Raw genomic sequence first — 13,818 nt, forward strand, 5'->3', positions numbered from 1 at the left:
TTATTTTTGTTTGTGTTCATTTAACAATCAAATCAAAAAAAGTATGTAGATTTACTTTTTAAGAAAAATCATACGTCAGCCCCGCAGAAAAAGGGGGCTGATGTGGGTCACTGGGAGCATTCTCAACTACTGAGTATTAATGGTCTTTGATATCTAAAGATCCCCATTATATATGGGCTCAAGTCCAGCCCGTTTCCCTTCTTTGGTTCAAGTAAACGAAAATCATTAGTAATCAATTTTAGGCAATGAAAATGAGGGGTGCCCTATTATTAAAAAGGTTTATACAACAAAAACATTGGAAGACTAGAAATGGAAATGTAAAACGTTTTTTCTCAACTAATAATGAGTCACAACCTCAATTATCAACTGATCTTATTAAGATTATGGAGACACGTCTTATTGCTATCGAACACCGTAACACTTGTCTTCAAAACTTTATGAACCAGGTAATTGCTTATAAGTTTTTTTCTTCTTCTAATGTTATAATTAATTGGTTGATTAGTTTAATATATGTTTTAAATGAAGACCAGCCTGAAGGAGTCACACCTTCAGAATATTCAAGAGCTAATAAAGAGTTACGTAAGATTAGAAGCTCTATGGAACTTATTACTGATTTACGCTCTAAACAGAAGGTATGCCATTTCATTTAGTTTCTTATTTAGTAAATGTAGTTTATAGGGTCATTGCCATATGCTCATAGTGTGTTTTGGTTTAATGGGCATGTGGGATACTAGTGTGTTGGGGTTTTGGGCGACATTATATATGTATTATTTGCATAAGACTTAGTGAGCTTTGTGGAGTCGAAGGGAAATGGCTTGCACTTTTAGGACTCATGCAAACTGTCACTAAGGCAAAGACCAATTTAGGAGTTAGAATGGCCAGTTGATTAGCTGGAAGTTATGATAGGGATTTGGGCTTCAAGTTTTAAACCAAATTCTGTTCAAGGAATTATGCAATATCCACCTTGTGCGTATCTCTCTGTTTTCTGAAGAACTGACTTATCTCCAGTGTGGCACTATCTCTAGGCTCAGCTATGTTTGGAACTACTTTTAGGGGGTATGATATATTTTATATTATTTTTACCTATTGGCAGGAAATTGATGGTTTAAAGTCACTTATTGCTGAATGTCCTGAAGATAAAGACATGCGCGACATGGCAGCCGAGGAATTAGATGAAGCCATTGGGGAGGAGAAAAGATTACAGAATCTCCTGCTCCAATCATTGCTTCCCAAGGACGACGCTGATGAAAGGGATTGCATTTTGGAGGTGAGAGCAGGTAACATTTATTTTTAAAGATACTATTTCCTTTAAATGCAAGTTCAAATCCTTTTGATGTTACCATTACTACTTGCATAAAGACTGTTCACAATTTTTCCTTTTGTGTGATGAATGTTTGGCAGGAACTGGAGGCGAAGAAGCATCTTTGTTTGCATTGGACATTTTCAGAATGTATGATACTAAATCTGTTTGAACTCGGAAGTTGCTTATTATGAGTTCAATGTTTATCAAATTCTGAATTGCACCGGATTTATCTAATTGTATGAACACTAGGTACGAGAAATATGCACATAAACAAGGTTGGAAGTTTGACGTTGTGGATATAATGGAATCTGGTCTTAAAGGAATCAAGGTTAGAGCTAAACTCTCACCTCCCTCTTCTTACACTTGCCCCTCCCCCATTCTCTTTTTGCTCCCCACCGAAAAAGAAAAAAAAAATCAAAGTAGGGCACGCACATATGCACATATTCAAATGTTCGGCCTCATTGGAGGGATTGGTCAACTCTGAATCTGATGTTGCCTTTGGTTAGGGCATGCTAGTTATATAGTAGGCCTTCTAGCTGCTTCTTAAAGGTGTTCATTGACGGACACCCTTCAGTTAGTAGGTTGTGAAGTCACATGCATTTGCATGCTTGTCCTTAATTGTTTAATTAGGGTGTCTTACAGGATATCCTGACCCATAAATCTCAATTTCAGGAAGCCAGTGGAGCAATTTGTGGATCTGGTTCATTTGGGAGGCTTAAATTTGAGAGTGGAATTCATAGAGTGCAGGTGCTCCAGTTGGCTTCTTTATTGGGCTAAAATAGGAATAAACTATCACCTACTGATTTTGGTGTTTTCTTTCCAATGGCAGCGAGTTCCTTTGACTGAAAAGGCTGGACGAGTGCATACTAGTGCTGTTTCTGTTGCTATCCTTCCTCAGGCTGACGAGGTGCTTAGATATTTTAACCTTTGATTTCTATTGGTTTTGAAAAAATAAAATAGAGGAAGCATATTTGTTTGTTACACTTTTCTATTTGGTGTGAGACAATTGAGTCCCTTGCAGTAGGTATTCAAAGTTTTCATTGTGTTTCTATGGTTAAGTTCCTATGTCTACCTTCTTATGTGTCTGAAGTTCTGTGGTACAAACATCTATTTCAATCCAGATTCTCTTGGGTTTTGGCAGGTAGATGTGCAGTTGCGCAATGAAGATTTGAGAATAGATAATGCACAGATCTGGCGGATCCGTGGCCAGCATGCTAATACAACAAATAGTGCTGTTAGAATGACTCACATTCCAACAGGGCTTACAGTGGCCATACAAGACGAACGGTCACAGCATAGGGTAAGTAACTTGATTTATGCAACAATCACTCCATTTTGGTTGTCTAGCTTGAAATAATAAACCAGTTTGCAATGCTTCTTCTTTCACAACCATCACGTCTAGAACTAGGATGCATGTGATAGAGTTAAATGCAGAAATGACTGGGAAGACAATGCTTGTATAGTTACAATGGTAGAACAAAATGGCCTATCGAACTATAATATCATGTCTCCAAAACCAACATTTTTAAACATCAGTATATATCGGATGTTAGAGACGTAGAGAAAAGAGAAATGTTTGGCAACTACAATATTCTGATAAGTTTTCCAAAAGTATGTGATACATCGGATTTCGTCACCAATATGAGGACTCGAGGAGTTCTTGGACTAATTGATGATGCCCTTATTTATATCTTTCCATTTTCCCATGCTTTCAAACTTAAAATTACACTTTAAAAGCACTAGAAGCCAAATACTGGAAATCTATCGAGAAAACCTCAGTAAAGACAACCCGTGGATGACTTGGATACTTGAGAAATTACAAGTAATGTCTTTAAAGAGGATGCAACTTTCATGAGACTTGAGAAATTAGATGCTAAATTTCTCATGTAGCGAAAGCGTTAAGACTCTTTGGAGACTAGGGTTCCCTTTTCCAGTGTGGGTTAATTGGAGCCTTCGTGTCACTAACGCTGTTCGCTCCTCCATGGCAAGGTTATGGAGGGTACAGAGGACCCTGATCCACCAGATTTATTGGGAATAGATTCTGATGATATAGATCTGCACCTTCCTTTGGTTGTTAACTATGATTCAAATACTTCAATTAACATTTCCGTGATGCAAATGTTCCAATCTCCTGAAATGAGCTCTTTAAGCATGGAAATTCCACTAGCTTGAATGCAGTGCTTAATCAGTTCACACCGAGCACTGTTGATGGGCGTTGCAAAGATCCACAAGGTATTATTGAGCAGGGTGTGGTTGAATGAAAAGAATACCTTGTGGGTTTTTTCATTGAGAAAACTTCATTGAGACAAAACTAACATTTCCCTCGGTGAAAGAAATCCTGCAAGAGAAATGAAAAAAAACAAAGCGGATTATGGAAATCGGCTGATAAAGATTTGTTTTATCTATGGTCTGTCATGAGGATTGAGGATAGAGTGATAGACAAATGGTCCTTAGATCTGGGCCCGTGCTTATTGCTGGAAGACTGTTTGCAGTTAGGCCTGGAGCCAATGGTTGAAAAACAAGGCAACCAATCCACAACGAAAGTCAAGATGGAAGGTGTACCTAAGAATTATGGTCTTGGGTACCTTTCTAGTATGATTAGGGTTCCAGTCTGTCTAGATGATACAACAGCTTAAGAAAGAAAGGCTAAACTTTGCAAGAATATGCATTGAGGTAGAGGTTAACCCAAAGCTTCCTGCATTGTTGACGATTGGACCTTTTCTGTTTATTGATGAAAGTCATTGTTGAAGGTTGAACCGGAGAGTGGGAAAATCAAAGTATCTTAGTTGAACTCTATTGGATGCCAAAGTCTTGTAATGTATGCAAGATATTTGTACATTCAACTGAGCAGTGCAATCGTGGAAATGGTATGACGAAGATTTGGGTTTCTAAGGCCAAAGATAGGAGTGGGAATGTGTTGAATGCGACTAGTAGATATATGGTATTGGCAAAGCGAGCTTCAAAAGGACAAAAAAGCTATGTCATGGACATGCCATATTGTCGGATATGTATCCACTCTGTGTCTGACACATATTGTATGTGATAAACCTCAAGTTTTTATAATTTGCGGTGTCAGACACTTCGTATCCATGTCGGATACGGACACACCCATTCGTGTCATTGTAACTTAGCAAAAAAGTGTAGGGCAGAGATGGCAAACCATTTCCCTGTTGTTCAAGAAAAAGGGGAGCACCAATGGAGTGAAGGTGGTGTTCTCAATACTCCCAAGCATAATGTCCAAGTTGCTGATTCTGAAATGCAAGTGGATGGGGTTAATGGGGAACTAGTGCAGATCCAAGGGACTAAAGATATTATTACTCTAGGTAATACTCCTTTATCCTCTGAGAAACAAGGAGAGGTGGGACTGTTGATGTGGCACCTAGTACTTTGGAGAGGGCCCCCCCTCTACGGTTAGCACGTCAGAGAGCGCTAACCTGGTGAAATAACGAATCCTACCATGGCTATGACGAAGCAATTTTCAAAGGCAATATATGAAGGTAATAATCTTGGTGGACACATTAAGGAGATATCGGTTAACTCTCTTGTATTAATATATGGTTGTCATGAGAGATAAATGTTATATTGATGTGTTGCATGACAACATCTAGTAGTGGGTCATTACGTAGTATTAAGTGTAGTGGTCCTTAGGTTTCTATCGTGAGTTTCGTTTATATTATGCATTGTCTTGATAGTGGTTTAGTGGTTAGTTATTGAAAGTGTGTTGCTCTAAGTATTATAAATTGTCATGTATTGAATTAGAGAATTAATATTGTTGTTAGTTGATTACACTTCGGTGTTATCTTGGAGGTCCGGTTCTCCTCGAAGTGAACCATTTGGAGGTCACGGGTTCCTCGATCAACCCAAATTCTAGTTACAATTTTGTGACTGTAACAAATATCAGAGTTGCGTTCTTTGGGGCATGGTGTCATTTTTTTTTTATCATTGGTTTGTTGCAATGGTGAGTCTCACTGACTGGAACAATTCAAAACCAACGTGGAAATGTTGATTAATTGTTACGGTGCTGGCATTCAAGGTTTTTTAGAGGATTTCTTATTAGGAAAAGGCTAAAACAAATCATGCAAGGTAAGAAAGCAATTGTGGATTCAAAAAACTGCATGCAATTTCTTTGCAGGTGGATTCAATGGAAGGAGAGGACCAAGAACTACTTACTGATAGTACGCCACCTACTCCTCACTGTGTGGGAATTATCAAGGTGGAAGTGATTCCAAATTCAAGTTTGCAAGGAGCATATCCGAGTGGTGGGCCTTAAGGAATTTAAAGACGGGGTTATGCTCGCTAATGAAAGGTGTCTTGTTGAAAATTCTTCTTTAGTCCACCGTGTTGCTCAACAATTTTTCAAAAGCACCCCAAATTAAACGGAGCCTGAGATCGAGGATGAGACTGTTCTAAGAAATAAAGGACGGACACAATGTAAATTAAGGAGCCTCATTGTTCCATGAAACTCAAAATCAATTGCCATTGTTTTCGGCTTGAGGACAAACCAATCTTCAAAGGGGGATGGAATGGTATACTGTTATGTTGCATGACAACATCTAGTAGGGGGTCAGTACGTAGGATTAAGTGTAGTGTTCCTTAGGTTACTATTGTTAGTTTCCTTTATTCTAGGCATTGCCTTGATAGTGGTTTAATAGTTGGTTATTGAAAGGGTGTTGCTCTAAGTATTATAAATTGCCATGTATTGAATTAGAGAATCCGTATTAATGTTAGTTGATTACACTTATGTGTTATCTTGGAGGTTTGGTTCTCCTCGAAGTGAACTATTTGGCAGTCGTGGGTTCCTCAATCAACCCAAATTCTAGTTACAATCTTTGTGATTGTAACAATAAATTTACAACACCGATGTATTGTTTGGTTGAGATAAACATTTGTTTGGCAGGCAATAGAAGGTCAGGTGGTGTTACTATCCTTGTTGCAAGAATCCTAGTGTGTTTGGTGTTGTTATGGCTTATAGCCCAGTACTTTTGTAGTCAAGAACCTTTATCTAATGATCATACTCTTAGGGAGGTATCTATCTCTTTGCAGATTAATGCTACAGGTAGGGTCTACCTTTCCCCCATCAATTTTTCAAAAGATCAAGAACAGAAATTACATGCTAATAATATATGACTATGTGGATTAGTTATACTAGTGTTATGACAGATGATTCATAATATGAGCTAATAATGAGTTTGGGATAACAATCATCGGAATTCTCATCTCTCTTACCCCACTTGAAAAAGTTGAAATATAGGGTCAGTTATAAGTTAAAGAACTAAGAGTAAAACAACAAAATTGTACAGTTTTGTTTTTTGCTTAGTATTTCTTTATCAAAGATAAGTAGATTATTGTGTGGATGAAAGAGAATTAGTTAGTATTAGTCTTAAGTTCGTTTCCATTTTATTTACAAATGTCCCATCACTTTCGGAATCGGAATTCGGGTACTATTCTATGCATCATTCAGTATGGCTTGAGTGCCACCATCAAATATCAAGGAGGCCTTGGGCAATAGTATTATCATGGGTCCACTCTAACAAAGCCAAATGGCTAGCGGATCATTTCCAAATGCCATTGTATGGACACTATGGAAAGAAAGGAACACGAGGATTTTTGAACAAAAGGAAAGGGAGATGCATAAGTTGGTAGGGGAAATAAGGAACTCTTATTTGATTGGGGACCATGCTATTGTAAAATATGTTGATTTCATGTGTAATTGGGATGGGCTAGTGAGAGAAGCGAGTTTTGTAGTTGTCTAATTGGGGTATTGGGGAGGTTGAGTGTGGTCAAGTAGCTACTTGCTACTTGGACCCAAGCACACTGTAACACAATTATCTTTCTATGAATACAAAGTGAATTTTACTGATCATTTATTTATTTATTTATTCCTTAAATTCTTGTATATTATATGGAATATATCACATTAAATATAGCAACGGGGGAGGAGAGAGGTCCTTATGGATTTAATGCTTCTAACGGCAGTGCATTATGCATATGAATTGTTCCAAAGTCCTAGCAAGAACAGTTCAGATTGGGTAGTAGGTAAGTTAGTAGCTAATTTGAGCTTTTTATATACTTTAAAGTTTGCTGGATCTAAGTACGAATGTGGAAATAATCCACATTGCGTTGTGAATGCTATTACATTGGGGGAATTGCCTATATTGGGTTAAAAGTGGAATGCTTTGGGGGATTTGCCTACATTGGGTTTAATGTGGAACTATTTGGGGGATTTACCTACTTTGGAGTTTGGGTGAGTACAAGCTCTGAAAGTTATAGTAGCAATTGACTCCAAAAGAGCAGTACAGATATTAAAAGAAAACGAAGATGGTACTGTTTAAATTTAATAGCTGCTTGTAAGGTTGAAAACTTGAAATGTCTAAGTTTGGATTCATAGATGTAACCCATGTATATAGCAAATGTACAGGGCTGCAGATTACCTTCTATCCCTGGAAAAAGCACCTGATGTAAACTATTTTGTTCCTCCTCTTGTAGAACAACTACAAACGATTGTTGAGGAGGACAAAATTGGACAAGTATATTTAAGATTTGAATGAAAGGAATTGGGGAGCCTAAACCCCAAACCCAGTTCGAAAAAAAAGGTAGAATGTCAGCACTTTGGGGGATTTGCCTACATTGGGTTTAATGTGGAATATTCCCACAATGACTACTCATGAACTTTTACTGGTTGTATCACCAAATGATATTTTTTTGAAAAATGTTGTGGGCTGTATTTATTTGGTAAGACGAGTTTCTTTTATCAGGGTAACATCATTAATATTTCGGTTGACAGTTCTTTGCAATGTTGGCGAAATTCCTCAGCATTATTTTGAATATGGTTAAAATAAAAGTGTTATTTATAGAGTGATAGTACCTAGAGTTATAGTGTAATCGTTATGTTAATGATAGTAAATTAGTAACAGTAGTTGTAACTTTTAAGATTATGATAGGAAATCAGAATACCCTCCCTCAGTAAATGGTCGACTGCCATCGTAAAATAAAATTGTTTGAAAGGGATCCCTGCTCTTACAGCTTGGACCAAACCCGATCAATCAGTTAAACATCCCCCTCCCTGAACAGTGCTTGTTTTCATGAGAATACACTTAAAGCTGAGTGTGAAGCACTATGCCAAAGAGCGGCATCAACTGAACAAACAAGGGATTAAATGTAGTGGAAGTGGCATGCCACTGTATGTTTTTGTGTACAAGCAAGGTGTGAAAGAATGCAGAGTCAAGTATGGCATTGCGGAGTCATCCGAAGACTAAAACTAATGTGCGGTGAAAGCCGTGTCACATCATATGTAGGATACACCAGAAGTAAAGGGCAAGTTTGCACTTCCAACATCCTGGAATACGAAGCGTTGGACTTCTTCAGTTGACGAGTTTGTAACTAGTGGCAGTCGAGCAGCTGGGAATGTGGGGAGAAGTTGCTCTTAAGGTACTTAGCCTGTGATGATATCTAATGCAAGAGGTTGGCTAAGTTCTTGAAATAGATGGAACATCCTTTGGCTTGACCTAGTATGTGTAGGAAAATTAGAAACTGTAATGGAGCCACAATTTTGTAGGAGAAACTGTAATGAGAGAACGCATACTTGGACTACTACCTACTCAATGTGGGGGACTAAACCATATCCTAGAACTTATATATATCTCAACACTCCCCCTCAAGTCGAAATATACAGATTGTATATCAGGCTTGCAATTATAATAAGTAACCAGTAGATAACACCTCTTGAACATATATAAAGATATCACATAAAATATCCCCTCCAAATACAAAGATATCCTCCAAACTCCAGCCGCAAGCACCATCCTTGAACAAGTGCCCTCAACAACATCAACAATAAAAAACAAAGTCTCCGGACTTGGTAGCTCCAAAATGCTCTAGGCACATGCCATGGAAACTCCAATAACAATTGCAATCATAACATCGGGGGTGATGTATCCAAGTAAATCATGAACAACTTGGGGGAAACAACCAAACCAACTAGAGAGAATTTCATCCATAACAACTCTCATCCATAAGTACCTTATCCCAAAACTTCCAATATACACTCCCCTTCAAATCCAAAGCCATAATGTATCTAACTCCCTATAAGCATCTTGTCACAGACAAATAATGACTAAAAAACAACAAATTATCTCAACAATAGGTAGTAAAAGTCTGTGAAACACCAAAATACTCGGCACCACTGTGGCATAAAAAGGGAATTAAATCCTGAAAAACTGAACCATCAATGACAATAGCATACGATAAACTCCTCAATAAGAGGGCTAAAACAAAAAGTTTGTGAAACACCAGAGAACTCGATGTGGTCAGCATGGCCAAGAGGCGGTTAGCAACAATGGACGCAGGTCAAGATGCATATAGGACGCAGTCAACTAAGGTGGGGACGCAGTCAAAAAAGAAAGCAAAGAGGAATTTTTTTTGAAAGCAAAGAAGAAAGAAGATAGAGAAATGGAATGATTCAAAGTTTCGAACTCTCATTCTTCTAGCTTGAACAAATTCACTCTTTTGCATCTTCTTCCATTGTGGCTGGCGGCTGCTCTTCTTGTTTATTTAGATATTAGGGTATCTAACTTGTTAACACACCAATATGGGCTATGGGTTGGCCTTTTATATTGTAACTCGGCCCCATTTTTTTTATTTAGTTGGCTGTTATAATTTGGGCCATTATGTGTATAACCAGACGCACTAAGTTGTATTGAAGCCTTTTTTTCACAAGCTAACCTCTTTTATTTATGAACACACTATTTATGACTTAAGATTTAAACATATTCATAAAATGCTTTTGAAGTTTGATTAAATACTATGTTTGCTTAATTTTGTGAATTATTATTTTGAATACTCATAAATGTATTATACATATGAATTAGCTTATAATGTTTAATTATTAAAAAAAAATACATATATTATTTAATTCCTGCGTCCATGCAACATAGAAAGGAATAGAACAAACAATAATACCACTAGTTTGCAGTGAATAGTATCTTGGTGAACGGTACTGTGAACAGTGATCTCGTGACCTGGTGAATACTGCCGTGAACAATAACCCGGTGAGTAGTACCCAAGAGCATAAAAAGAATATAATCAACGAGAATATCACCAGATTTGCTCGCCGGAAAAAATCTCCAACTCACACAAACAATACTACCAAAAAGAATAAAAGAATCTAACAAACTAACCTGGAAAAAAAATAAAATAAAAAACAACTCTTCATCGGAATCAGGCCATCTGCCGGTCGTCAGACTAGTGACCAGAAATATAAAGCCCTAGGTCTGAACCCTAAAGCTCCTATGCCAAGTAGAAATTTAGAATATATTGATAATAACAAAAGTTAAGTGATTACATGGGATCACTCTCCTTAAATAATGAAAGAACAAACTACATACTCAATGTGGGACTAAACCACATACTAGAACTTATATATATCTCAACAGAGTATTTTAGTGAAATGCCTCGTTTTCCTTGGTATTTGTGTTTGATTGGTTTTACTTGTGAATAGTATTACGACTTTGAGACTGAAAAGTGTTAGAGCTACAGCCAGTAATAGGCCGCAGCTAAAATATACCAGGTGGTATGTTAGTTCTTCACGAAGTGAGAACAAATTCTAAAACCGAGTATTCATAAGTGGTAGAATAATGATTTATAGTAGAAACTAAAAAGTAAGCCCCATGAAGATAGTGGAGTGCCAAAGCGTAAATAAAAGAGCACTACGTGTGAGAGTGACATGAAAAATCTACAAATCTAGCAAGTAGGGTTGGTAATAGTATGGCATAATGGTCCATAGGGAATCATTGTGAGAGGGAGTGTTAAGCTTCAAACAAAACGTTAATTTTAAGTAATAAGTAATAAAATATAAGCAAATTAATAGTAATTTCGTATTAAGACATGGTGGACGTTTGTAGTTGAGTTGCATGGTGTTGCGCTTTATATTCTGTAAGAGTATCAAGTTGAGCACTGTCGCGCTGATATAAAGTTAAGGGAACATGTGTATGAGTACCAAAGCTATTGTATTATTGTGAATTGCGACAAACTGTTGCACATAAACATTAGGCAAAATCTGGGAGGAATTATTCCAATATCAAATAAGTATCCCAGTTAAATTACTTGAGCAGTAAAGAAGGTTGCTAATAACTATATGAACCATCAGGGTGTAATATCTAAGTACCTTAGTAGTGACTGCGGACTCATGTAGGTGACAAAAAGGTTGCAAAGGTGTTTGCAAACTTTGCGAATATGGATTATGATGATATTATGTATGTAGAGTATCAAAATTGCTTGTGTTGAGTCTGCCTGTCCGTGCGAAGCCAGAGAAGACTTGGTCTCAAGCAAGGCCACAGTTATCCGTCAGGGCACGATGGGAATTGTTTTTGGAATGGAAGAAGAGTCTGGTTTGTTCTTACCTTATTCAGTTTTACGTTTTTTTTGGTTTATTCTTTTTCTCTTAAATCGAGAGGAAACCGGTGTGAAATGTAACCCAAGAAAGACCAAATATAAAGGCCTCTGCACCAGCTACCAATCTTCACAGAAATGTCACCGTAGTTTGAACTTTAAAGTCCCCAGACATTATGCATGCTTTTCAATACCTGCATGGACAGGAGTACACGTCTCCTCTCCTATCCTTCATGTGCATCACCTAATCTCGACACCACTCTCCTCCAATGTCACTCTCCCAAGAGGGGCAGCTTAAAGAAACGTAATTCCTAAGAGCTAGGGTTCCTCTCTCTTACAAGAACCTCTCCAACCGTGTTCCCCTCTTTCTGTTTATATCTCAACTAAACAGATTTCTGGACAGTAGCCAATGTTGTTTTCAACCTTTCTAACTTTAGCTTTATCCCTTTTAAGGTAAAGTTAGGGAAAAGAGAACAGCTGATGTAACATTTTGCCCCCGGAAGTTTCATATTCTGGTGGCTGGATGTTCCATGACAAGGAGAAAACTCTCCCTGTATATGATGAAACATGATTAATATAGTGGCCCAAAATAGATATCAATTGCATGTTGCCAACAGATGCCATGGATATGTAGGTTTTTTGTGCATTCACAATTATGCATGTGATCTGTTCAATTATATTATACGAATGTTACGTACTTGCAGTTCATACACTTATGCTGCTGTAAATCCTTTTGAAACCACCTGTGTGCTAACTTGTCTGTTTTTGGGAACTTGACAGAACAAAGCGAAAGCACTCCAAGTGATATGTGCAAAATTATATGAGCTGGAAAGATCTAGACTTCACACAAGCCGGTCAAAGCTTCGATCCGATCAGGTATGCACTTAAAACTACATGCTGATTGTCTTCAACTTCTATTAGTACGATAAGTATTTGCCATATGTTTAACAGATTGGTAGCGGAGACAGGTCAGAACGCATTCGCACATACAATTTTCCACAAGGGCGGGTGACTGATCATCGTGTTGGGATCACCCACCATTCCATAGACGATGTGCTGGAGGGCGAGAACCTGGATGTTTTTGTAGATGCTCTTCTTTTAAAGCAGGAGATGGATGCCATTGCTTCGTTCAGCTCAGACTACTGACATTTTGACAACGCCCCTTCCCATTTTCATGAAATTTAGCACATATTCATTGAGACAGAGAGCATGCGTGGAAATAAATTTTGGATAGTGATTAGTCAAGGTTAAACAGTTACCAAGTAGATTTTATTTGCTGACATAAGCTAATGTAACAATTCTCATTTACTTTTAGACTAAAGTCTAAGGAGGAAATCCTAGAAAAGCAAGAAGTTACCCAAAAAAAAACACAGAAAAGCAAGATGAAATATGGCTTCTAGTATAATTCAGTATAACAATTGGATGAAATGCTACGGAAAGCACTCTTACCAGAGTTACATTATGACGACTACTATAGCGCCACTTTGCAAACAATTAATATCAAATAATCAAAGCATGGCTGTTCATGTTCCCCAAGTACGACCTTACCTTGACGCAGAATCCAGATTGTGACCGTGACATTTACCTTTAATGAGTTTGGTTATGGTTCTAGACATCTAGGTCGGACGCATTCAAGTGGACGGGAAAATGGGCAGCCCTTGTTAATATAATAATACCGTATTAGCCTATTAGGGGATCCCGATTCGAACTGTAGCCTCGGTCAACTTAGGCTAGGAGCCTAGGATTTAGGTTGGTATGTAATTGGGCAGTCCTTATCAGTACTGGAGCTAAAACTGATGCTGTATAAATTATATATGACTGGCTAAATGTAAGGAAGGGAACTATGGAAGATGACATATTCGTGAAGCCAGGTGAGGACTGAGGAGACATCTCAGCTTCAACCCGAAATAAATGAGAAGAAGAAATGAATTTAGGCAGCAGCATCTCAGTTTCATGGCGAAAATACATAAAAGAATAGATGAAGAGAATTAGAGGGTGTACTCAAAAGCTAAAGAGCGTCCCCGTCAGATATATTGCATTGTCCCTTTCAACAGTGTGTTTCTGAATCTTAATAGAAGTAAAAATCTTCTTTTGGAGGTCGTAGTTGCCAGCATTCATCCCATTATTAC

The 13,818-nt window shown here is 37.8% G+C and overlaps 1 protein-coding gene across 10 annotated transcripts; it reads left to right on the plus strand.

The window, feature by feature from the left end:
* The first annotated feature begins 204 nt into the window (after positions 1–204).
* LOC147481096 (Peptide chain release factor 1) lies at positions 205–13,091 on the plus strand. Of its 10 annotated transcripts, none has more exons than XR_015203877.1 (11): positions 205–446; positions 531–632; positions 1,094–1,277; positions 1,402–1,450; positions 1,553–1,631; positions 1,976–2,050; positions 2,133–2,210; positions 2,445–2,603; positions 11,562–11,688; positions 12,470–12,565; positions 12,658–13,091. XR_015203877.1 is itself a non-coding variant. In XM_086576030.1 (11 exons), the coding sequence occupies exons 1-11, from the start codon at positions 246–248 to the stop codon at positions 12,703–12,705; spliced, it is 1,155 nt and encodes a 384-aa protein (XP_086432156.1). In that variant the 5' UTR covers positions 205–245; the 3' UTR covers positions 12,706–13,091. The 10 variants fall into 10 exon arrangements, 8 of the variants coding, with proteins under 8 accessions (XP_086432156.1, XP_086432153.1, XP_086432158.1 ...); XM_086576030.1 differs by having other exon boundaries at positions 11,605–11,688; XR_015203876.1 differs by having other exon boundaries at positions 206–446; positions 12,641–13,091.
* The last annotated feature ends 727 nt before the right edge of the window (positions 13,092–13,818 follow it).

Source organism: Coptis chinensis, chromosome 8 (assembly GCF_015680905.1).
Source record: "Coptis chinensis isolate HL-2020 chromosome 8, ASM1568090v1, whole genome shotgun sequence".
Lineage (NCBI taxonomy): Eukaryota > Viridiplantae > Streptophyta > Magnoliopsida > Ranunculales > Ranunculaceae > Coptis > Coptis chinensis.